The sequence below is a fragment of the Dasypus novemcinctus genome, chromosome 4 (assembly GCF_030445035.2).
Source record: "Dasypus novemcinctus isolate mDasNov1 chromosome 4, mDasNov1.1.hap2, whole genome shotgun sequence".
Classification (NCBI taxonomy): domain Eukaryota; kingdom Metazoa; phylum Chordata; class Mammalia; order Cingulata; family Dasypodidae; genus Dasypus; species Dasypus novemcinctus.
The window spans coordinates 161,638,620-161,665,792 of NC_080676.1; the positions used below are offsets into that span (position 1 = coordinate 161,638,620).

General features: G+C 39.9%; 1 protein-coding gene across 2 annotated transcripts in view; it reads right to left on the minus strand.

The window, feature by feature from the left end:
• DSCAM (DS cell adhesion molecule) overlaps positions 1–27,173 on the minus strand; it is a 791,503-nt gene that overhangs the window by 203,940 nt on the left and 560,390 nt on the right. For both annotated transcript variants that reach the window (XM_071214978.1, XM_071214979.1), the window contains exon 11: positions 12,949–13,122. In XM_071214978.1, coding sequence (XP_071071079.1) covers positions 12,949–13,122 — 174 coding nt within the window. The remainder of the gene's footprint in view (positions 1–12,948; positions 13,123–27,173) is intronic.

Here is a 27,173-nt window from a genome sequence, read left to right on the forward strand (position 1 = left end):
TGTGTGCCTGGTTTCTTTCAGTCTAGTGCTCAGAGATATGCTGTTTGAAAAACACAGCATCAAGATTTTATTCCAGGCCATCCAGGGGTGTGATTTCCTAGACTAGCAGTTCTTGACCTTCTGTGCATCATAACTCTCTCTGCAGATGTCATAAATTCTATGTATGGCGTTTCTTCCCAGAAAAACACATATATTTTTGCATAAAATTTCAAGGGTTCTCAGAACCCCATGAGGTCATTCAAAGACTGGGCTTATATACCCAGAAGTTCAGAAGCCTTGATTTAGAAGCTTGCAGGATTATGTAATTAAGAGAAATTAGCATCAGGCCAAGACACATTCCAGCTATTTTGGCAGCTAAAGGAACAAAAAATTTGTAATTTAATAATGCTGTATTTTCAAAGTTGATTCCTTTTACCTCTCTTAGAGCAAAGCAGAAAAATACATCCAGTATCTCTTATTTTAGAGTAAAGAGCAGCCTGTCAGAGTGAAAGTATGGAGCCTGGAAAATATTATGCAGGATGGATCCATGACCTCCACAACTTCCCCATGAGAGGCAGCTGGCAGCTGTACTCCTCCTCCTAGGGGTATCACAGGGCAAGCTGCAAAAACTAGAGAGAGGCATTCGATGTAGATAACAAGGTTGAGATGAGAATGTGTTCAGGCAAAGATCTATGGTCGAGGTGGGAGTGGGCAAGGGTGGGAAGTCATGGGCGGCTGAATGGAATATCCTCGTAGCCTAGTATAGATATGGATCTTTTTGGAGCAGGGTGACAAGAATATTAAATGGCAGGCCCAAACATATCCACCCAGACAGACTGGACTTGAGAGTAGCCTGAAGTCAAACAGCACTCCCATGTTCCCTCCAGAAATAACCAAGCCCCTGGGGACTGTCAGATCCAAGCCAATGCCTGATTTGCCACAGGCATGCCTGTGTCCCCATGTGCTGGCAATCTGGAGAGCAAGAGGTCTAATGGGTGGGGGCCCATGGACGTGCCTGGGTAGAGATGCAGGAGGGGGCCCTCAGGATCAAGCCTGGACCTGCTCCGGGAGCCAGGGGGCTTTGTTCGACTCCAAAAGTGACTGACTCTCTAGGGAAGCTTCTGGTGTTGTTTGATAAGGGATTCTCTTTTGTGTTGCATGTGGGGTTCAGATAGCACCTATGCTGAGCAGCTGACAAAAGAAGAGCTGCTTTTACATCAGGGTTTACAGAATCATGCTGAAACAGGCATTCAGAAAAGCCAGTGGCAGGGTTGGGAGGGGGAAGATATGGTTTTGGCTCCTGGAGAAACATTAGGGAGAATTCATCCAATTGAGAGGTCCAGCAGTTTGGGGACCTATTTTCTTACCATTCAAGGCCCTCTAAGTCCCTGAATAGGTGGAGGAGGCCCATTCTATGCACACAGTTTTGCTTCTTACTGGGCGTTTCCTGGTCTCTCTCTTTTATTCCGGGTTGTGTTGACCTTCAGCTTCTTGCTTCCTGTGGCTTTCTATCGCTGCCTGAGTTTCATTCCACTTATAAAGGACTCTAGGAGTAGGTTAAGACCCATCCTAATTGAGCTGGGCCACACCGTAACTGAAGTATCCTCATCAAAAGTCGTAGTTACAATGGGGTCACACTCACAGGAGTGGAATAAGTTTAAGAGAGTGTTTTTCTGGGAAACACAGCTCCAAATAACCACAGCTCTTAAATATTATGCAAGCATTTATTTCCTATTTCTAGAACGATTTTTGGTAAATGATAAACCAAAATTGAGATGACAATGCAGGATTAGAATCAGGAATATTAAAAAAGTTGAAAGGATTTGAACTGATTATTTTTTTCTATCCCATTGGTTGCTATCCAAATTTGCTTTCTTCCTTGCTTCTCTGCCCATAGTCTCCTCCCAACTGATGTCAAAAAGTGAATTGGATTCATTGCTAAATTTCTTTATTTTCAGAGTGGTACAGTAGGAAAAATTCCCAGCTAGGAAACTCAGTCTACACACCCATTTGCAGCAGCAGGTCCTGTAGGTAGTTATAATGGTCTGTAAAATGTGTTTAAACCCCAGCACTGAGAACTGGATATCCATATCCAAAAGAAAGAAAGAGGACCGCTTTCTCATACATTACAGAAAAATTAAATAAAAATGGACCAAGGACCCAAATATAAAACCTACAACTATAAAACTCCTAGAGGAAAATGTAGGAAAACACTTTCAAGATCTTGTGGTGGGCAGTAGTTTCTTAAACCTTACACTGAAAGCATGAGCAACAACAAAATAAACAGGACCTCCTCACAATTACACACTTTTGTTCTTCAAAGGACTTTGTCAAGAAAGTAAGAAGGAAGCCTACTTAATGAGAGGAAATATTTGGAAACAACATATCTGATAAGGGTTTGGTATCCATGTTATGTAAAGAGATCATACAACTCAGTGATAAAAAGACAAGCAACCCAATTAAAAACTGGGCAAAAGACTTGAACAGATATTTCTCCAAAAAGGAAATACAAAGGCCAAAAAGCACATGAAAAAATGTTCAACATCACTAGCAATGCAGACTGAAACTACAATGAGAGACCATTTCACACCTTAAAAAAATGGCTATTATTAAAAAAAAAACCCAGAAAATTGTAAGTGCTGGAAAGGATGTGAAGAAACAGGAACACTCCTTCACTGGTGGGAAAGTAGAATGGTGCAGCTTCTGTGAAAGATAGCTTGGCAGTAACTCAAGAAACCGAATATAGAACTCCTGTATGATAGAGCAATTCCATTACTAGGAATATATTCAGAAGAACTGAAAGCAAGGATGAGAACTGACATTTTAACACCAATATTCAGAGCAGCAATATTTTGTTATTATGTAGAACCTGCCCAAGTGTCCATCAACCAATGAATGGATAAACAAAATATATATACACACAATGGAATATTATTCAGCTGTAAGAAGAAATGAAATTAGGATGCATATGACTACATAGAGAAACATAGAGGATATTATGTTGAGTGAAATAAGCCAGACACAAAAGAACAAATATTATATGACTCACTAATATGAACTAAATACTATGAGTAAACTCACAGAGTTAAGCACTAGAGTATAAGTTACTAGGAAACAGAAGGTTGGTTGAGAATGGGAGATGATGCTTAATACATGTAGAATTATGAATAAGATTAACTGTAAAAGTGTGGAAATGAATAGAGTTGAGAGTAACACATTTTAATGGGTATAACTGCCACGGCTGGTTTATAAATTTGATTGTGGCTGAAAGGGGTAGTATATAGAAGGAAAAGTCAATTGAAAGGAAACCAGAGAATAAGCTAAGGAATGTATAACATAGTGATTTTGGTGGTGGATCAAGATTATAGTTAATAGTATAAATATAAGAATGCTCTTCTTTTACAAAGTGCTAAGAATATGGTGATACATGGGAAAATTACAATGAATGTAATTTATGGACTCTAGTTAACAGTAATATTCTTACATTGTGCAGCAATGGCAAGAAGATATTTTTTCAATACTAAGGGACAACAACAGCAGTGTACAAGTGGGTCTGGGATTTTTCCTTTTGGAGTAATGAAAACATTCTAAAAAATTGACTGAGGTGGGAAGAAATAGCAAGATGGAAGTGGATTAAGGAGCTCCTAGAGTCAGTTCCTGCTACAGAGCAGTTAGTAATCACCCAGAGCTATCTGGAGTTAGTTGATGCACCTGTTTGGGGGCTCCAGAACAGAAGAGCATCCTGTAATATCCTTGAAGGAATGGAAGAAGAAGACTGCCCACCTGCAAAGAAGATTCATGAGTAGAGTGCTCCATGCCCAGAAGCTGGTGCCCATCCCCCACTGGAGGCACAAGCCTCCTTGGGAGCTGTTCTGGGGCTGGAATTGAAAGCTCCACTTCCCTAAAACAGGGGAGGAAGAGACGGTTGGGCACGAATTTCAGCTATGGATGAATAAATTCAGTGGGCTAAAGTATAATCCTAAGAACAGCTACAGTTTGAGCCTATCCAAGTCTGAAAGAGGCCAGCAGCCACCATCTTAACTCTGTGCCTGACACAAGGAAAAGCAGGGTGGACTGAAAATCACAGTACTGGTGGGACCAGCTTCTTTCCATCCAGGTCAGACTGCAGCTCTAGCCTAGGCCCCAACCCCACCTCCAGCAGGGAGGAAAGTGGGGGACCTGTGCCAGCCTTTCTGGGAAATTATCAGGCAAGCCACAGAGGCTGATGATGATCCTACTATGGCAGTGCAAGAAACCCCAGGAGCTTTTCTGTGGCTGGAATTGGAAGCTTCATTTCCCAAAAACAGGGGAGGAGGAGACCGTTGACTACTGATTTTGGCTACTGATTAGTAGACTTGGATGGCTAAGGTATAACCCTAGGAACAGCTAGGGTGTGAATCTGGCCATGTCAGAAAGAGGCTGGTGGTCATGATTTTGACTCTGCCCCCAGCCTGAGGGGAAGCCCAGCTGACCGAAAATCACAGTGATGGTAGAAACTGGTTTCTTTCACCCAGATCAGCCTGCAGCCCTAGACTAGGCTTCAGCCCACTTCTGGCAGGGAGGAGGCTAGCAGGCCCTGCACCAGCCTTTCTAGGTAACTGCAGGTACCTTTGGATGGCACAGACTGAGTAACTGGAAGTCTACTGGGACAACTGCGGTCATCTTGGACCTGCACTGCATAGATTGTTGCACACACTTGCAGCTCCATCCCCACCCCAGGCATGAGAGAAATGGGCAGGAAGCTTCATCAGTTTCTCTGGGCAACTACCGTCTAGGCCTGTATGACTTGGATCATTCCACACAGCTGTGACCCTGTCCCTACCCTTGGCAAAGGAGAAAATTGGGAGAAACTTCATCAGTCCCTGGGATAATGAGGGCAGCTTGAGCGTCCACAGCTTATAGCACCAACTACATCCTTGGCACCTAGTGTACAACGAGCAAGAGAGAAAGGGCAGGAAGCCCTAAAATAAAGATAGAAACAGTATCCATAATAAGTAGTCTAGTAAGCCAGATGCAAGAAACCGAAAAAAAAAAATTACAATCCACAACAAGAAACAGGAAGATATGGCCCAGTTAAAGGAACAAGATAAGCCTTCAGATGACATAAAGGAGTTAAGACAACTAATCATAGCTGCTCAAACAAATCTCCTTAATAAATTCAATGAGATGGCTAAAGAGATAAAGGATATTAAGAAGACATCTGATGAGCACAAAGAAGAATTTGAAAGTATACATAGAAAAATAGCAGATCTTGTGGGAAGAAAGATGCAATAAATGAAATTTTAAAAAAAACCACTAGAATCATATAATAGCTGATTTGAGGAGGTAGAAGAATGGATTGGTGAGCTTAGAGAAATGGCCTCTGAAAGTGAAAATACAAAAGAATGTATGAAGACAAGAATGGAAAAAATTGAACAAGGTCTCAGGGAACTAAATGACAGCAAAAGGCATACAAACATACATATCATGGGTGTCCCAGAAGGAGAAGAGAAAGGAAAAGGGGCAGGAGGAATATTTGAAGAAATAATGATAGAAAATTTCCCAACCTTATTGAGGCACATAGATATCCATGTCCAAGAAGCACAAAGTATGCCCATCTGAAAAAATTCAAATACATCAACTCGAAGACACATACTAATCAGAATGTTAAATGCAAAAGACAAAGAGAATTCTGAGAATAAGATCAAGAGAAAAGCGATGCATAACATGTAAGGATACTCAATAAGATTGTTAATTTCTCACCAGAAACCATGCAGGCAAGAAGACAGTGGTATGATATTTTTAAGATACTTCAAGAGAGATACTTTCAGCCAAGAATCTTATATCCAGCAAGACTGTCTTTCAAAAATGAGGACGAGTTTAGAATATTCACAGATAAACAGAAACTGAGAGAATTTCTAAGCAAGAGACCAGATTTTCAGGAAATACTAAAGGGTGTGCTAGAGTCTGAAAAGAAAGACAGGAGAGAGAGGCCTGGAAGAGAGTCTAGAAATGAAGACTATATAAAAAAAAAGTAACTTAAAATGGCAAAAGAGTGGTGAAAATAAAATATGACAGATAAAACTCAAATAGGAATAAATTTAACAATGATGTAAAGCACTTGTATTTAGAAAACTGCAACTCAATGTTAAAAGAAATTTAAAAAGGCCTAAATAACTGGAAGAATGTTCCATGCTCACGGATTGGAAGACTAAATATCATAAAGATAACAGTTCTACTCAAATTGATATACAGATTTAATGCAATCCTGATAAAAATTCCACTAGCATTTAAAAAAATATTGAAAACACGATTATCAAATTTATTTGGAAGGGTAAGTGGTCCTGAATAGCCAGAAACATCATAAAAAGGAAAAGAAAACCCTCATCTCCAGACTTTAAATTATATTACCTAGCTATAGTGAAAAAAACAATTTATAGTGGTAAAAACAGCATGGTACTGGCATAAAGACAGACACATGGACCAATGAAACAAAATTGATGGTTTAGAAACAGACCGTTACATGTATGGTCAAGTGATTTTTGACTAGCTTGTCAAACCCACACAGCTTGAGCAGAACAGTCCACTCAACAAATGGTGCTGAAAGAACTGGATATCCATAGCTGAAAAAAGGAAAGAGGATCCCTATCTTACACCTTATCCAAAAATTAACTTGAAATGTATCAAAAACCTAAAAATAAAAGCAAGAAAAATAAAGCTTCTAGAAGAAATTGTAGGAAAATATCTTCAAGACCTGGTGGTAGGTGGTGGATTCTTAAAGGAGATAGGAGGGCTGAGGTGAACTACTAATGTTTAATATATCTAGAAGTTTTAATTAGATTTACTGTAAAAGTGTGGAAATATATAGACTGGATGGTAACAAATAGTGATTAACAGCTATTTTATAAATGGGGATGTGGCTGAAAATGGTAGTGTAGGTATGTAAATGCCAATTGACAGAATGCTAGAGAATAGTCTAGGAACTGAATAGCACAGTAAACCAAGAGGTGGATGAGAATTGTGGTTGATGGTACAGATGCAAGAGCATCCTTTGTGAGCTAGAGCAAATGTACATCACTACTGCAGGGTGGTGGGAATGTGAAGATGCATAGGAAAAATACAACTGACGTGACCTGTGGACTGTGGTTAGCAGTAATAATATAATATTCTTGCATCTATGCCAAAGATGTACCGTGTTGGTATTGGGGCAGTTTGAAAAATGTGTGCCAAAAAATGTACACCATGGACATGGTAACAATCAGAATATATCTTACCTGTAACAAATGTTCTACCACAGTGTGGTGTGTTGATAGAGGGGTGCTGTTTGGGAATTTGCACATGTGCATGATTGTTTAATAAGTTTACAACTTCTGTCATAAAAAAATATATTTGAAAAATAATAATAGGGTGGGTTTGGGGGAAAACACATCAAATGTAAGATAAGGACTATGATTAGTAGTAAGATTTTGACAATGTTCTTTCATAATTTGTAACAAATGTCTCACGACAATGCAAGAAGTTGGTGGAGGGTTGACATATGGGACCCCTTTACTATGTTATGCATGTTTGCTTTGTAAGTTCACAACTTTTACTATACACTTATTGTGTATGTATGTTCATATATAAATGATATAAAGATAATAATAATAAGGGGGTTGGAGGAAAATACTTTGGTTAGTCGTAGTATTTTAACAATGCTCTTTAATCATTAGTTAAAAAGGTTTAACAATAATGCAAGGTATTGTTGGTAGAGAGAGTCCTGTATGATGTTATATATGTTTGTTTTGTAAGTTCACAACTATTACTATGTAATTATTGTTTATGTATGTCTATGTATGAGTGATATACTTCAATAAATTTTTAAAAAATTGACTGAGGTGATGACAGCACAACTCTGTGATGAAAATGAGAGCTACTGAGTGTACACCTTCAATGGATTGAGAAAACATGCATCTGTATAGCACAGGGAAGCCAGTGGTGGATGAAGGACTACGGATAACAGGACAAAATATGAGAACGTTTCCCCCTGAACAGGGTATTGTTAATAATTGTGTGGATTACGGAAAAATATACAAATGTATGATATGTGCTATGGGCAGTGTGTGTGTGTACGTGTGTATAGAAGAAGGTACCAGAGTTTTGATCCAGGACCACGTACATGGGAAGCACATGCTCAGCCACTGTGTTACATTCATTCTGCAATGAGAGTTGGTTTTTTCCATTTGTTTGTTTTTGTTTTCTTTCCAGGAGGTACTGGGGATTGAACCCAGGGCCTAATACATAGGAACCACTTGAGCTACATCTGTTCCCCAGTAATAATATTTTGACAATGCTCTTTCAGTTTGTAACAAATGTTTCACCACAATGTAAGGTGTTGTTGGTGGGGAAATACATGGGAGCTTTGTATGATGATATGCAAACTTGTTTTGTAAATTCACAAATTTTACTAGATATTGTTTATGTGTGTTCATGTATGAATGATATAAAAAACCTAGCGCCTACCATCCTTGGAGTTCAGAACCCTTATTTGAGAAATTGCCTAATTTCTTGACATTGCCTGAGCAACCAGAAAATTCTGTCCTATTAAATTTAGAAATATTTGAAGCCCACTCTTCTGACTTACAGAAATGAGTGTATTACTTAAGTCAATACAAGTTCCTTTCTACCAGAATTTTTTTCTGTTTGAAATCCTCAAATACCTTGTTGATTATCCTTAACTGGGGTTTGGAAGAAGGCACTAATCCCCAGAATTTCCAAATGCATCACTGCAGTGATAATCTATGGATTAGCACTGCAAGGTTGATGAGAAAAATCTGTGCATGTATCTAGCAGGCATGTTCTCTCTTCCTCCTTTATGTCCTCTGACCTTTTGTATCTTCTTTTCCAGAAGAGTTTGTGGGAAATGCTCCTGTGTCCAGCTCTGTTAGAAAACATTTTTCCTTTCTCACTATCATATAGAAGTCTTACTACTTTTATGACTAGTATACATATATAGAGTGTTTATATTTTGTAACATATTTTCACATAATTATCCTGTTTAATCTTCATGAAAACCCTGTAAGGTAGGATAATTATTCCTATTTTTCAGGCTCAGAGGAGTAAAGCAATTTTTCTACAGTCACATAATTTAGGAAGTGGCAGAACTCAAGGCTCTTGGGTGCAATTAAGAGTTTTTTTCACCACATCATGGATTTTCCTGTATTGCTTACATCATGTGGGTTTGTCCTTCTTTATGTCCATGCCCATCTCACAGAGTCCTCGATGGAATTCCCTAACTTTGGAGTGGAAATATCAAATTCCTTTTGTTTCTCCCCAACAAGGGTTATCACTTGAAGGTCATAAAATTAGTGGTTACCATCGCAAAGTAGACTGGTTACTGTTTTTATGTAATACATTTCAATAATAAATTGTTTAATGTGTAAAGATTTAATTAACCCTTTGGGGGAACACGTGAGGAGTCTCTGCCCTTGTCTTACTGACTCTTCCCAGAGTTTTCCCCAGTGGCAGGCTGAAGAGTGAGGCTCCTTCCCCTGTAATGGCTTTTCTGTGTTTGCGTGATAGGTGTAGTGTGTGCATGTGCGTAGGTGTGGGTGCATGGGGGTGCATGGGTGTGTGCATATGATTGCGGGTGGTCATGCTCGTCAGGGCCAAATTAAAAGATTAAAAGGAAGAGTAATGAGATGACTGTCCTTTCTGCTAATGCGACAACCTGGAAGGCGTTTGGGTTTGGAGTGCGTGCTGTGTGTGCATGTGTGTATGTGAACGTGAGTGTGTTCTAATGCATTCCCCCCTCTATTTTTTGTGGCAATAAAACAGTAAGAAAAAGAGTGCTTGATATAAGCCTGGTTAATATTTGACGACAAGGAGCATCCAGCCTTCCCGGCTGCAGAGCCAGGTATAATCCTATTACCCCTTGCAGGGACGTAAAATCTGATTGGTCAGGTGCTAATGGGAAGTTCAGCAGCAGCCACTGCAGCAGCGAGGCAGGGCGGCTGACTGCCCGTGGCCGCCTGGAATCAGCACACCCCTGCTTCCGCTGATCTTGTGTGTATTCCTTGTTTTATTAGCAGAAAAGCTATACATTTAGTGGTAGATTTTCCACTGCCTGCTATGTGAGCAGCCTCAGCCTATCAGTTTTACCCACTTACTGTCTGCTGAAAGAAATACACAAAGGAAAAGGAAATGTCACCCCATGTTGGTTAGACTTTTTTTAATGGTATCAGTATTAGAAATTTCCTAAGCAACAGATACATTCACTACTGACCTGGTGCTTCTTCTTAAATCACCACTTTTAACCTTTCAGAATTTAAACATGATAATTTTAAAGAGCTGGGGTCACCTGAAGGTTGAAGGCGAAATCATTTTTAAAACCACCCATAGCTTACCAAGGACAGCTACAATTAGCTGTGCTTTAAATGCAACTCTGTCTCCCAAGTTTGCACGGCTCGTGATAATCTAAAATTTGGCCAACTCTAAGAATCATTTCTCTTAAAATATCTTAATTTTATATTTCACTCTGTAATCCCTTCTAAGATACACCATTCAAACACACAGTTACCTCTTTTGATTTCCTTTTTCCGCTCTCACTTTTCCCTCCCCCTGGAAATCCCCCCTCTCTAGCCTCAACAACTCTTATCTTTTGAAACACCTGCTTCCTTTAGGCATAAACTCAAATGCCAGAGCTTTTCATTACATAGTCGTTGATACTAAAAGCAAATCGAAATGGAAGCTGCGCCTTGGTCTTTTTCCCCTTTGCTGCTCTGTGCTCTAACACTTGCACATTCTGTTTGCCTGGATTTGGAACACGCATACCTTACTGCCCCATGACGGAGGGGGCTGGTGGAGGGCAGGAGCCAGGCCATACTTTAGTAACCCCACCCCTCTACCAGCACCTGGCATAAAGGTATGGCAAGAAGAGAAGGGGAAAAAAATCTTCAATTTCACATTTTAAAATTCCACCCATTCTTAAAGCGTTTTTCCATAAAGGTTTCCTTAATCCTCTCAAGCTGACAGTGTATCCTCCTCTGACAGGCACATGTTAATTTTCACCTTGACTATAAGTAGGAGTTTCTATCTTCTTCCTTGTTATTTCCCCTTCCAAAACATAAACTTCCTGGAGAAAGCTCAAAGTGTGGGCCAATGGTGTGTTCATGAGGATGAGATCTACAGCTGATCGCATTTTCCATCATTCATTGAACCTTGTACATAGTAGATCCTTGAGATGATTATTTCAGGTGTCAAAGGGACACAGGTTACTGTGTCCAGATGTTTGGTCCAGCAAGCACTGGCCTGATTGTTAAGGTGAGGGTGTTTTGTAGATGGATTTGCATCTGCAGTCAGTGGATGCTTCTTTGGCTGATTGCATCTACAATCAAAAAAGAGATTGCCCTCAGCCACGAGGGAAGTCTCCTCATCCAATCAGTTGGAGGTGATAAGAATTGAGGATTTCAGAAGTTAGAAGAGTCCTGCCTCTATTTCAGAGAGCCAGCTTCTCATGGTGAATTCAACTTCACCTTCATCAGAGGTTCTAACTTGCAGCCTGCCCTCTGGAATTTGGACTTGCCAATCCCCACAGTTGCATAATCCAATTCCTATAATAAATCTCTTAACAATAACATATACATACACACACACATACACATACATAAACAAACATATATAATATATATATATGCCCTGTCAGTTCTGTTCCTCTGGAAAATTCTAATTTAGTCTTCAGTATATATTTGTGGAATACATGAATTTTTGATGAATTTGAAATATAACTACTGCAAAATATATTCTCTTCTTCGTGGAAAAATGGACCAACATTGGTCAATACTGGTCCTTAGCTTTTGGATTTCCTATTTCATCAATTTATAATTTTTAAATTTACTATTTTGGTTTTGGATTTAGGAAATATCAAATTTGTCTTAAGATTCTTGAAAATAAATTGCTCTAGGGCATAAGAATTTAGGAGTAAAAATATATTTTATATGTACAAAACATATTTCAAAATGATCCCATTTCAGAACTATCATTGTTCCATGATAGAAAAGTTTAACAAATAGGTATTTTGATATTCTCATTGTTGTGTTGGAAGTAATGGACTAAAGTGAATACATTTAAGCAAATTAGGAGGGATACTAGTCTTCGTGTGGCTAACCATAAAATATCACCTTCCTTACACACACCCAACAATGAGATTCATTTTCAAATGCAGATACCTTAAAAGATATTAGCATGATACTTTCTAAGCTATGAATAGTAGAATTAAAATAAAAAAGGAAGCCTGAGCAAGTCTTATAGTCAAGAAGAAATCACAGTTTATAAAATAGAAATTTATATAAATGGAGAAATACATAAGTCACTCATTGCAAAGTAGATGAACAACCATTTGCTGATAAACAGCTCTCCTACACCCTTTCCTTGGTGGTTCAGTCAGCACCATCTGGAAAGAATTCCATTCAAAGGTGCTCTTTCCTATAACCTGGTTCAGCATCATGGGCCTGTATGCATAGTGCTACAGGTTTCTTTCTTGTTTTTTTTTTTGGTAATGAGTTTTCCAATTGCTTGATTTCACAATGACCTTCAAAAGGAAATCTATGGACAAGTCAGCTGGCAAATGAGAGAATGTATGAAAGTAGACCACCTGGAAAGAATACATTTGGGACCTTGTGTTGGGTTTCTCCAAAATGAATTTCATCTGATAGTTAGTGGGTGTTAAAGTCAGAGAGATCCACTTCTGCTAGGCTGGTCAGAGCCTGCACCAATGGCCATGGGAATCAAACAAAGAGAGACTGAGGCAGGCATGAGGGACCACAGACATGGTGTTGACTATCAGTTGGATTTTTACCATTCTTCCCGATTTTGTTTCTAGGACAGCAAAACTTCAAATGATGGCTGATGCAAACCAAGAGTTTTTTTTTTTAAACTGGCATATAGGGAGACACTGAATAGCTAAGCCAAAAAATACCTAGTTAGGTAAAATGAAACATTCTTCTTCCTTACTTTTAACCGTGAGGTACATGGACTTGCTGACGTCTGCGCCCACATCGTTGCTGACCTTGCAGAGGTAGTAGCCGCTATCTTCTTCCACAACGTGCTTGATCAGCAGAGACCCGTTGCTGAGGACCTGGATTCGGCCATTCAAGGCGATTGGTTGGAACTGGGGAACCCCAGCACCTGAAAAAGAATGAAAAAAGAACAATGAAGTGAACATGAATAAATATGTGAAGACAATGAGGCTCAAGCTCACCCAACTAATAAAGAGAAGAGATGAACAATTGACATATATCATATGGGACAGTCATGAACTACGTTAAATGTGGTTTTTTTTTTCTTCCAACATTAAAATTCTTGTTCAGACAGAAACATATTTATGTACTATGACAGTATTTTCAACTCTGAGATAGAGAATAAGAAAGCGTGCAGACAGTTTCTGGATAAAAAGCCAAAATTGATGAGTGTTAAGTAGCTGATAAATTATTGAAAGAAATCACAGTAGAACAACCACAGAAACAGATACCTCTCATGGCACTATAGAAACCATTTATGTTCCCAGGGACTTAATATTACTGTAAACAGAAAGTGTCCTAGGGACATGAAGTTTGAAGACCTTATTCACTGCACACAACTAAGGCTTCAAAGAAACCACCAGTAATGCAGATTTCTCTTCCAAGTGTGGTCATGTCCAGCCTAGACACACAATCACTATTAATATCACTGGCTGGTATTTACACAAGTAAGTTGGTTCACCGCACTGGGCACTAACCACAGAATTAAAACCCCAGTCTCTTCAGCAAGCTTATATTCAAGGAGATAATGGCATAAATGTGATAAGCTGTGATCAGAACTGTGATGTGCTGCACATGGTGGACCCATATGAAAATATCAAAACAAAACAACCAAAAAACAATTGTTTTAGGAAGGTCCAAGGAGATTTCTGGGAAGATGGTGGCTTGTATACACTTAAGCTGCTGCTTCTCTTCTGAAGGGGTAATGGGTGGGGCTAGAAGGATTTAATTAGGGTCTTGATAATCTCTTCAAGGATCCAGAAAGAGAGAGACAGCCAAGGCTTCTCTGATCTCTGGCCCTAGTATCTGGGGACCAGGATGGAGCATGCTGGGGTGAAGACCAATTTGACCTTCCTGGAGAAAGCTCAAACTGTGGGCCAACGGTATGTTCCATGGAGGAGCTATTGTTCCTACTGTGCCCTAAATCTGCATGGGAGATGAAAATGTGGGCCGGATCACCCTGCACCTCAAACAGGAAACTCCAAATTTTGTATCCAAGGACACCAGAGGTTGGGCACTTTCTCCTGCTGCCACCACACAGGGTTGGTTTTTGTTTCAGCCTATTAGTACTCCTCCAGCTCAGAGTGGCCCAGACCACAGATGTGCCTTCCTGTCCTATTCCCTGCTTCCGGTATCTCAGCAGTTGAACCTGAGCCCCACCAAAGAGTCAAAGGAAGCTGTACCCAAGGGGACCTCTCTCACTGAATAAGAAGAACAAGCAGAATTCCTAAAACAGGTGGTTTCTATCAGAATAGAACTGCTAGAGGGGACATTTGACAACTTAAATTAAACAAAATAATAGAGTTCCACTTCTGTTATTGACACAGAAAGCTACACAAGAAATGTTGCAACCATTCAAACAATGAAAAAAACTGCTAATTTACAAAATCACACATTTTGAAATAAATCAGAAAGTTGAGGTTGTAGGGCACCTAAGTGAACTGAATTGCAGTGTTAGATGCCTCAGCAAAGAAAGATGGGACACACAAACAAATTCACTGCTGGCAAAGGAAGAGAGGAAGAGGTACTAGCATAAAAGCTGGTGAGAAGTAAAGAATAAAACTAAGAAAAGAAAATTCTTAAGGGAAGAGAATGCCTTCCTCCAGGTCTTTTCCATGAGTTTCTACTAGGGGCCCATGAGAAGGTGTGGAGGTAATGCAGCAGATCTGAAGGATCCCTTTTCAGTGATGCAGGTGAGAAGAGTCTGCCAAGGTTTAGGGGTGGTATGGTATAACTGGGGCAGCCTCCCTGCACTCCAAATCCTGCTGAGTATGAGGTGTGTATAGTAGGGGAAAGGCATAACCTCTCTATGACCCAGACCCTGCCCTGATTTGAAGCAAAAGTGTTCTGTTGCTGAAGTGGGGCAGGAAACAATTTCACTCTGGTCCCTGCCCCAATACCAAGCAAGATTGATTCCTGCTGGGAGAGGGACAGAAAAACTCTTCTTCCCTGTCCCTGAACTGATTCTTGGAGAGACCTCACCAAGATAAAGAAGGGTTCAGTTGCAATGGGGCTGAGGGACAGGAAACCTCCCTGCACACTGGACCCTGGACCCAGTAGGAGGCTGAGGTTGTCTGCATGCTAAGAAAATCCCAGCCATCATGTCAAACACAGGTCTGATGAGGACTGAGGATGGAGCAAGAGACCTGAGAAATCCCATCTACCCCAACATGAGATTTTTACCACACAACAAGGATAGTACTCTATAGTTATAGCATGGGGAATAATGCAGGGAGAGGTACTCCCTATAGTGTAGACATGTGGGTGGATTGGGGATACTGAAAAATACTCTTCAGTCTACTGGTCTCCCACTAAATACCAGGTAGAATTAAACCCTGAAATTTCAAGCCAGTAATTACTGAAGGTAACTATAGCAACAAGACCCTATCCAGCTCAACTGTAGTCTGGATTGATTAAATCTCCAGTATTATTGACCTGACAATAAAAGAGGTATGTCTATCTCAGGGAATAAATATAACTTACCTCCATTTCTACTCTTCTTTTACATACAATGACTAGAATTCAATAAATAATATTAGACACAAAAAAGCAAGAGAAAAGGACACGAGAAGAAACAACCAATGGAACCACACCAAGTGATGTTAGAACTTTCAGATAGGGACTTTACAATAACTATAATCAATATGTTAAAGTATCTAGTGGAAAAGATGAATAGCATGCATGAACAGATGGGTGATTTCAGCAGAGAATAGAGTTACCAAAAAGAGACAAATAAAAAATTAAAATGGTACATACAATAAATACTATATATAGAAGAATTCACTAAACAGACTCATTAGCAGAGTACACATGGCAGAAGAAAGAGTTGGCACACTTGAAGATAGGTCAGTATAAATTGTTCAAAGTGAAACAAGAGCAAAAGAGTGAAATATACAAAACAGATTGTATAGAGTTCTGGGACATTATCAAATAGTATAACAACATATGACTAATGATAGCCTCAGAAGGGGAAGAGGAAAAAAAAGGGGCAGAAGAAATATTTGAGAATAGAAGAATTTAATAATACTATCAATTAATTTCATTTAATTGATATTTATATAATATTCCTCCTAACAAAAGTAGAATACATATTAGTGTCAAGTGCACATAGAAAATGCACCAATATTCTGTGCCATAATATGTATTTCAATAAAATTTTATAAAACAAACTACATTCTATTACCATGACAGAATTAAAATTTAAATCAATAACAGAAATATATCTGGAAAAACACAAATAGTTGAAAAATAAAACAACACATTTTGAGGTACCTCATGGGTCAAAGAAGATATCACAAGAAAAGTTAGAATAAAATATTTTGAGCTGAAGGAAAAATCAAACATCTATAGAATTTGTGGGATAAAATTAAAGCAATACTCAGAAGGAAATTTATGGCATTAAATGCTTGTATTAGAAAACAAAAAAAAAAAGTATCAGAAATCAATGATCTAAACAGCCACCTTAAGAAGCAAATACCACCTAAAGTAAGGAGAATAAAGGACATAATAAAGAGATAAACAGAAATCAATGGAACCGACAGAGAAAATTAATAAAGCCAAGAACTGGTCATTTGAAGAGAACAATATAATAGAAAAATCTCTAGCTGGACTCATCAGAGAGAAAATACATAAATTACAAAACAAAACAAAACAACAACAACAACAACAAACCTGTATTAATATAGAGGCATCACTACACCACTACAGCCCCTATCAAAAAATAGGGAAATAATAGGAACAACTTTGTAGCAATAAATTTGTTAACTTGGATAAAACAAATATATTTATTGAAAACACACTATCAGTGATCATTAAAGACAAATAAAATAGGACTCTCTTATATGGAATTTAAATTTTAAAAACGCTTAACATAAAAAAACACTCAAATTCCAGTATTTTCATTAGTGAATTCTATAAAAAATTTAAGGTAGACAGAATACTACACAAACTCCTTCAGAAAATACAAGGGAACACTTTACCTCTGGTTTTATGAGGCCAGCATCATTCTAATATAAAAACCAGACAAAAGACCCTACAAGAAAAGAGAACTAAAGAACAGTATCTCTAATGAACATAGACATGAAAATCCTCAACCAAACATTGCTAAATCATATCAATCAACATATAAGGATAGCACATCATGAACAGGTGTAGTTTATTCCAGGAATGAAAGGTTGGTTTAATGTCCAAAAATTAGTCAATGAAATTCACCATTTCAATGGACCAAGAAAAAAAAAGATCACATCAGTAGATATGAAAATAAAAAACAAAGATGAGGGAAACGGACTTTGGCCCAGTGGTTAGGGCGTCCGTCTACCATATGGGAGGTCCGCGGTTCAAACCCCGGGCCTCCTTGACCCGTGTGGAGCTGGCCATGCGCAGTGCTGATGCGCGCAAGGAGTGCTGTGCCACGCAAAGGGTGTCCCCCGCGTGGGGGAGCCCCACGCGCAAGGAGTGCGCCCGTGAGGAGAGCCGCCCAGCGTGAAAAGAAAGAGCAGCCTGTCCAGGAATGGCGCCGCCCACACTTCCCGTGCCACTGACGACAACAGAAGCTGACAAAGAAACAAGACGCAGCAAATAGACACCAAGAACAGACAACCAGGGGAGGGGGGGAATTAAATAAATAAATACATCTTTAAAAAAAACAAACAAAAAAAAAAAAAGATGCATTTTACAGGATTCAATGCACATTAATGATTAAAAAAAAAACCCACAAAAACTCTCAGTAAACTAGAAACAATCAATAATGTGATAAAGCCCAAAGCTAACATTATACTTAATTATGAAAGACTGGGTTATTTTCCATCTAAGACAAGGAAGCCTGCTTTTACCCTGTTTATTCAACATTGTTTGGGAGATTCTAGCAAGAGCAATGAAATGTGAAATTATATGAAATGCACACAAGTTAGAAAGGAAGACTATAACTCTATTTGCAGATGACGTGATTAGCAACGTAGATAAGTGAGCTTGTGGCGAGGAATGGAGGTGGCAGCACATGAGTTGCTGTGTGGAGTGAAGCTCTTTTTGCACCCACCACCACTTCACCCAGCCCAGCCTGTCCAGCTTCCTCTTTCCCTGGTGTCTGTGTCTGCTCATTCCACAAATGATGCTCAGCTTCTCCTTGGGGGAAGTTCAGGCTCAAGCTATGAAGTGTTCTGTTATCTAAAAATTTATTTCTAATAAATTATCTGTCAACAGCAGATGGAGTTAACATTTCTTTGGATCAATAAAATAGAGGTTATGAGCTAATTACTGTCAAAATTTCTAAGAACTGTTGTATACTTCAGTATTGATTCTATTACAGCCCATATAACAGAGCTGTTAAAAGTTCATTCATATGGAAGATTTGTAAAGATTTCTTCCTCATTTGAAACCTACATAATGCTAACATTCATAAATTGGTGTTGTATATTAATAATGCACCAAGAGTTGTGAAATGGTGAAAATAATTTCCTAGTGTTGTACTTATGAGACCAACAGTTATGTTCTATTTTTTTAAGGTTTTTTTTTTAGGTACCCAAGTTGGGGATTGAAACCGGGGTCTGTGTATGTGGGAAGCCAGGACTCAACCACTGAGCCACACTGGTTTCCCTGAGTTGTTCTTTTTGTTTGTTTGCTTGTTGTTTGTTTTTTGGTTTTTCAGGAGGCACCAGGACCCGAACCCAGGAACTCCCATGTGGGAGGCAGAAGCTCAACCGCTTGAGCCACATCCATGCCACAGGTACTTTTTAATATTTGTTAACATGTTTACTCAATTTGAATCCAGATTACTCATATTAAAGGGAAAGGAATTTTTGTCCCACTTTATATAAATTAAAAATCTGTAACTAATTTGTAATAACAAGACAATACATTTGGATCAAAACATGGCATAATCAGGGATAACTGTGACAAAATATATGCAAGACCCACTCATCAAAGACTTTGAAAGTTATTGAGAACAATTAAAGAAGAACTACATAAATGAAGTTATAGCATGCTCATGGATCAAAATATTTAATAGTTTCAGATTGGCAGCCATTTTCTATAAATGGCCAGATATTTTTGGCTTTGCAGGCCATACAGCTTCTATTGAAACTATTCCCCTCTGCCACTGAAGCATGAATGCAGCCAGAGACAATACTAAAACAAACCATCAAGCTTGTATTCCAAGAATCTTAGATACAAAAGCAGGCTGTGGGCTATATAGTTTGCTGATTCCTTGTTTGAATGCTTGTAAAAGTTATTTAAATGCAAGATAATTACAAAGTTAGAAAGGTAGTCATACTCACAAATTTGGGTTTGTTCTTCATTACATATCTAAGGTACAAAATATCATAAAATGGTTTTAAAAAGAATTATTTTTAAAAATACATTTTATCCATTGGGAAAACCAGCAATTTCCATATGCTGCTTTCATCAGCATCAGCTACTGACTATTTTCTAAGGTGAGACTAACTAAACAATACCATTGTTACCCTTAAATCTGTTCACTGCTTGGGAATCATCAGAGAAATCATCAAAATGCATAAAATACAAAAATTTAATAGAAATATGAGTAACAGATAATTTAAAACTTGATTCACATGCAAATTCACAGAAGATTTCAGCAAACACTTGACAACCAAATATGTAAGTAAATGAGTTGATTTTGAAAAATAACGAATGAAAGCTGTCTACTAGTTAACCTACTAAGGTTTAAAACCTGGGCATCCTGGATAAAAGAACTGCCAATTTATTCTCTGGCCAAAAATTCAAAGGATAAAAAATAACCAGCTTTTGTTTTCTTTCCAAGATCCCAATTTCACTATCAAGAGGTACTACTGATGCCCAGATATTTTCTAAATACATAATAAAAACAGTTGAGCATCACTAAGTGAGTACACCTCGAAGACAGCTGCAAAAATGGTATTTGTATCATATTTTTTTCCACTCTTAAGTCTTTTTTGGTCCATAGAAAGCATTTGGCTAGGAGTCCAAAGAAATTGATTCCAATGCAAGCTATTAAACCAACTAATTGTGACCATAAGCAGGTAGGTTATTCTCTCTGTATTCTTAACTGCATCACATATCATTTGGAAAGAATAATAATTTTACCAACCATAAAGGACTGTTGTTCCCATCAAGGGAGACAAGACTGCATGAAAGTGAGTGAGTGTAAATGCACACATGTACAAACCAGAAAGAGTGGGCCAGTGCGTGCATTCGGGGAGCCTCCTAGCAAGATTCCAATGACATTGATGTGAAGTAGAATACCTAGTGGAAAGATCTTCTTGTGTCCCTGGGTTGCATCCAAAGGGTAAGGCTGTAAACTATTGTTTATCCTCACCAAAGGATCAAAAACACAATTCCTTCATGGTGAAGGAGAAGATAGAGTTTTGATTTCTTGCTCAGAGAGAAGGTTTTTCTCCTCTGGAAATAGTTAGAATTGGTACAAAGACAGAGGTGGAGCTGGAGGGGAGGGGATAGCAAGTAAAAATAGCACCAGCAGTTTATCTGTTTAAGGTTTGACAGCTGGAAATGGAACATGGAAGAATTGGACAATGAGTGCATGCTGAGGAATTCTGGGTGTGTTGTTACAGAGAAGAACCCAGAAGAGGCACAGCTCTGAGGCGCTGGCCCAGTTCTAGGTTGTAGACCTATTCCCAAGACCCCCAAACAGAAGTTTGGGGTAATATTTTGTCTATATGTTTGTGTCAGATATTCTAAATTGCTATTTAGAACATCACCACTTCCTTTCTAAACTCTTCCCTAATTGTAGGGACTGGATACCTGAAAACTACATTTTCCAGGCTTCTTTGACATCAGGGTTCTGGCTTATATGTCACCAATGAAAGGCATTTGGGTAAAATTTGGAAAGTGCACGAAGAAGAAGCTATTGTTCTCCCTCAGAAGTGGCAAGTAGATGCATGGGAAGATGTCAAACACCAGTTTTATAACCTCTTCTGGGAGAACTTCTCCAAATTACTGTTTTAATGCTGTAGGCAGCTGTTACCACTGACAGTAGTAGCTTCGTGCTATAACTACATTTCTGAAGTAAATCTTCATATAATTATGTTCACTACAATTCAGTTAATTTCCCTTAATTCCTTTATTTCTATATTGAAGAATCTTATGCAATGGAAATATCTAAACTTGGGTGGAACAGAACAGTGTTTCTTTAGGGGTTGCTACAGATTCGGAAGCCTACCAGTCTAGAATGTCAGTGTCATGACTGTAATTATGTACCTAATATGCAACAATCCCTTTTTATTGGAAAGACAGAACACTGGCTCTTTACCCACTTATCAGAAATTGAACCAAGAATTGACGATGATTCAGCACTTTCCAATGGGGCACATGATGCTGGCAGCACTTTAAGTGGTTCGATTAGCCAATGCCACCAAGGCTTTGCACTGGGATTGTGGGCTGTGAGGGGCCCCTGAAGCTGTGTCCGTGATACAAGGTCTCCAGCCATAACTTCCTTGGAACAAGAGCTCACTAAATATTGACCTTCAGTGTGTCTGCTTCTACCTACAAGAAGACTACTAGAAATTTCCTTTTGAAAAGGACTAGTGAGAGAGAAGAGGGGGGAGTAGGGAAAAATAATTGAAGAGTGGGGAAGGTGGGTCCTGGAGTCTCCTGTCCTGGTGGCTCTACAAAGCCTTGTGATAGAAAGCAACTAAAACAATATGCCAAATACTCCCCTCTGTTCTGTTCACAACCCCTTTCCTGGAACTTATTACTGTTTATCTAGGTCCACTGTCCCTACTGGGGAACATATAAGTGCTTGTGTTGTAATTGGGGATCATATTCAACGTTGTATTTGGGTTTGTTTTGATCAGTTATGGTCCAGGGAGATGTTGCTTTGTTCTCCTTTCTAGATTCTTTGAGCTTTCTCTATGTATCAATTCAGCATTCACATCTTGTCACATAACTGGGCAGGACAGAGAGAGCTCCAGGGGAACAAGGAAGAATAAGGCTAGGATTAGAGTCCTAAGGAGATGATAGCCAAGGCAAGATGTGGGGAATGATGGAGGGTGAGAGTGGGAGAGGTCATGCAGGTAAAAAAATGAGGTGACTTCCCTGGATGCTGAGCTGGGGGGAGGACCACCTCAGAGCTGTGGCACAGTGAAATCTGCAGGGTGTGGGGAGCAAGATTAAGGAATCAGCACTTGGGAAGGAACTTTGGAGGGTTAGAAAACCAAGGACCATTATTACTCCCCAGTGAGTGACTTTAATATTAACCCTCCCACTTTCTCAGAGGGGAAATGAAAACAAATTTCATTTGATAAGGTATTTGTCTCTGGATCATTTGTTCCTTTCCAGACTTCTCTTTTGAATGGAAAGCAGGTGATCTGAGTGTGGTCTGTCTCTTGACTTCTGAGGAGGGGGCAGTCTTCAGCATCTCATCAGAGAGATTTGGAATTGATATTGGCAGAAAATATGCCCTAGAATGAGTCTACTCAAGAATCTTGGGTTTATCTCATTCCACATATTTTTCATTGTTTCAGAGACCTGGGCCTTGGGGGGCTATGTGGCCTCTGTGGGTTATCAACTTGACGTAGGAGAGATAAGCCCCTGAAGTAGGGAGAGGCCACAGAGAGGATCACCTGAGCATCTTGTCCAGGTGTCTTGAGCAAGGGTATCTGTTTCCCAGTCTGGAAGCAAGCACCTTGCAATGGAAGTCTGCAGATTCCTGTGGTGGGGGGTCCTGTTTTATTTCTATGGCTTTTTCAACAAAAGAACCAAGTCCCTCTTTTGGTCCTACAGGGTCTATGACAAGAGGGGAGGGTTTCTGCAGGTGGGTTCCCACCACGCAGAAAAGAATGCTCCTGTGGTCCTAGCAGTAGGGAAAAGCTAGGACCTCTGGCAGACTTCACTTTGTGGATGCAGAAAAAAGAACCACCAAAAGCTTATCTGGGGACAGCAGGAAGTGGCTGCACAAAAGAAAAAGTATTTCCACACCAAAGAGTAGTAGATTCTCTGAAACCTCCATGGAAAAGTGGTTCCAGGGAAAGTGCTATTTTGTGTGAGTGAACCAAAGCTAAAAGCAGAAAGGGCACTGGAAAGTGGGCAGGAAGAAGGCCAGTCTAGAAAGAAACAGGCAGGGAAAGGAGGGCTGCCCCCAATGAGAGTCCACCACAGAGAACAGAAGGAAAGAGGAACTTCTCCACATGAAGGGCAGGCCTGCCCTTGCTGGATGAAGACATCGACTGGGCAGCAGCAGAGGGCCAGCAATACTGATGACAGATGTGACACCTTTCCACCCACAGAACCAAAGATAGTCAAAGAAAACTATAGGTGGTAGCCATCTAAGTATTGACTACTGGTGACCTAGGGAAAGAAAGATATACAACCATTGATGGGCATCAGCAAAAAGACTCAGATAAATGGAGAGACCAGCCACAGTACTGGCTGGGAAGGAGCAATATTCTCCTGTTGTAGCAGATATTAAAATATATTAGAAAGATACTGACCTCTAATAAGTGTGATACTGATGCCAGGACAGATGGATGGGCATGACAGAAGAGAGGGCAAATAAAAATACAAAACAAAAAGAAAAAACTACCAGATTATACAAAAAACTACCATATTATACACATTTTTTCATAGACTTTAAAGTATTTCAAGCCAGTGGGAAGGATTTGGACTAGTCAATAAATGGTGTTAGGACAAGTGACTACCCATGTGAACTGATGATAAGGATGATCATGATGATGACAACAGTAATAGCTACTGACTAAATATTATGTATCAAGAACTATAATCAGTGCTTTCTGTGATTCATCTTACTAAATAATCAGTTTTACCTCCTCATTGTATCTGGTTCATATTCCAGACAGCTGTGGTTCATGTAGGTGAAATCCTTTATGTGCAGGAATGGGATTTGAACTTACAGCCCACTCTCTTTTACCAACGATTTCCACTATTTCTTCCAGATTCTTAATTTACTTCCTTTCTTAAAATAAATTCAAAATTTAATAAAGCTTAGTATATGAACAATAGGACTTCAGTTTTGAAGATGGTGATATAAAACCCCTGCTTTTTTTCTTGCTGGAAGCCATACAAGAGCAAATGGGAGAAAGAGAAGCAGAAACTTCACAAACTCCATTTTCTGTGAAATCAGGAAATAGCTAAAATCCCAACCACAAAATAGATGACCAAGTAGCAGTGTAGATTGAACAGAAGTATGGATAAAAGATACAGAAAGGGATTATGGGATGACTTGTGCCCCCAAAACGTATGTTCAAGTCCTGACCCTTTGTACCTATGAATATGACCTTCTTTGGAAATGGGTTCCTTGAAGATGCTTCTAGTTAAGATGAGGTTATGCTGGATTAGGATGGGCCCTAATCCAATACGACTGGTGTCCTTGGGTTGGACACAGGAACAGGTGTGCACAAGAGGAAAAACTCGCTTGAAGGTGGAGAGATTGAACTGTTGCAGCTGCAAGCCAAGGAACAATGACTGCTGGCAAATACCAGAAGCTAGACGAGGTAAGGTAGGATTCTACCATATAGGATTCAGGTTAATCCTCACTGGGAAAACTATGGTAAAAGGATTACTGCTGAGCACAATATCAGTTTAACATAGAACTCAAGCCAGAACTAAAATTGGGCATATGGCGATGCAGAAGGCATAAGCCCAGATGACAGAGAAAGTATTTATCTAAAAGAAAAAAAATTGAGAGGAGGGGAAGTAGTGTTCCATACTTCTTTTCTGATTTTTAATTGCTAAAAGGTATTATTTCATCAGGTAATAGAGAGCATTAGTATATTTAACCCCAAGAAGTATAACATAAAACTGAAACATATTGCTTATGGTAGGGAGTGATAATTGCATTTATAGGAAGAGAAAGTAATGAAATTGGGCCCAGCTCCCAGTTTGTTCCTCTGAAGTTGCCCCATCTTGGTAAATGGCAACTCAACTCTCCTCATGGCTCAAGGCAATGCCCAGGTGCCATCCTAGACCTGCCTTTCTCTCACACCCACATGCAGCCCATCAGCCACACAGATGCAGAATCCAGGCACATTGCACCCTCACTGCAGTCTCCCTGCTCCAAACCACGTCACACCAAAGCTCTCCTCCCTGCTTTGATGCCTGCCCCCTCCATCTACTTTCAACACAGTAGTGCCAAAGGATCCTTGTACCATATTTGGCAGGTCACATCACTCCTCTTGGTCACACCAAAAGCCTCCTAACCTACCTTCCCACTTTCAAGACAGCAGCAGGAGCTGCAGGAGGCTGTCGCCACTCAGTTCGCCTCATCCCCTTGACGCCCCTCCTCACCAGGGTCAAATCCAAGTCCTTACAATAAAGGAAGGGGGCTGGTGTAGGACATTCAGACCTCCTTGTGCTGACTCTGCCCCAGAGCATCTTCCTTGGCTCTCTGGACATATTCGTTCCCTGTGGCTTCCATTACAAAGTATCTCAAGACGGGTGGCTTAAAACATCAGAAATTTATTTTTTCATGGTTTTGGAGGTGAGAAGTCCAAAATCAAGGTGTCCACAGGTTTCTCCAGAGGGCTCTAAAGGAGGACCCTTCTTTGCCTTTTTCAGCTTCTGGTGATGGTTCCTTGGCTTGTACCTGCATCCCTCCAGTGTCTGCCCCTGCTTCACATGCCCTTCTCCCCTCTGGGCCTCTCCTCTTCTTAGCAGGGCACTCATCACCTTGGATCAGGGCCCACCCTAACTCACTATGACCTTGTCTTAACCTGATTTCATCTACAAAGACCTTATTTCCAACAAGGTCGCATCTACAGGTACCCGGGATGGGACCTCAACCTATCTTTCTGGGGGACACAATTCAACCTATACCATTGGGACATTCCGGGCAGACAATGGGCCCCACTCCTGGCTTGAGCATAGTTGTTCCCTCAGCCTGCAATTCTTTGCCCACAGATATGCCCATGGCTCATCCTCCCATCTCATTTGAGTCTCTGCTTAAATGCTACCTTCTCTTGGGGACTTCACGGAGGACCCTATCTCCCAGGCATGCACTGACTCTTGCCCTTGGACACTTCCTTGACCAGATCTTCTCTGGCAGGTTGGGGAGTCAGTGGCCGCTCTGTCTGTGGGCAGCCAGACCAAGCAAAAGAAAAGACAGGGTAGGTCACATGCCACTGCATATCCTGCTCTCTTGCGTAAGCAACCCCTCTGCAGCTGGCCAGGGGATGGCATGGTCTCCAGGAGAGCATCTGCAACCTCCTTTCCTCTTCGGGTGGAAGAATGGTGCTCAGCTGTGGAGCACAGGGGCGAGCCACATGGTATTATGCCCTGAAAATGTGCTTCTTTTAGACAAGGGGCCTCGCTTGTTCATATGAAAGAAAAAGGGAAAAACACATAGGGGACGGAACTGAATGTCTTAGTCTTCATGTATCTAGACCTAAGGTCAAAACTGCAATAACTATTTTTCAGCAAAACTTATTTCATTCTGTACTAGCCACCTTTAAATCATTGCAATGTACTGGGAATTAAACTGTTGCATCTCTCTGAGCAACAGCCTGAACCTTTTTTATTTGCATTTCTTTTGGTCACCTATAAAGAAGCTGCACTTACGCTGTCGGTGACTGTTTTGGTTATGGAAACCATGTTCCATAAATATGGTTCAATTTCTCTTAAAAACCTCTTTATTAGTTGTATAATTAAAATAATAATATACATTTCCCCTCTATTAGCTTGAAAAATATTACAAACAAGCATAACACCAGTATTATTTTAGTTATGGAGAAACAGGTGCTATTGTAAACTGTGGGTGGATGTGTCAAGGATTAAAATCCTGGCAAGTTGTGAATGTGTCCTGAGAGCTATAAAAATTGCTTACTTTTTGAGCCATGGATTCCACTTACAGAAATTCATGCCTGAGGATAAATGGACACATATACAATGTGACAGAAGTCATTATAGCATTTCATAATAGCAAACATTTGGAAAAAAAATCCAGAAACAAAAGTGTCCACCCCCCACTTCTTGCCTAAT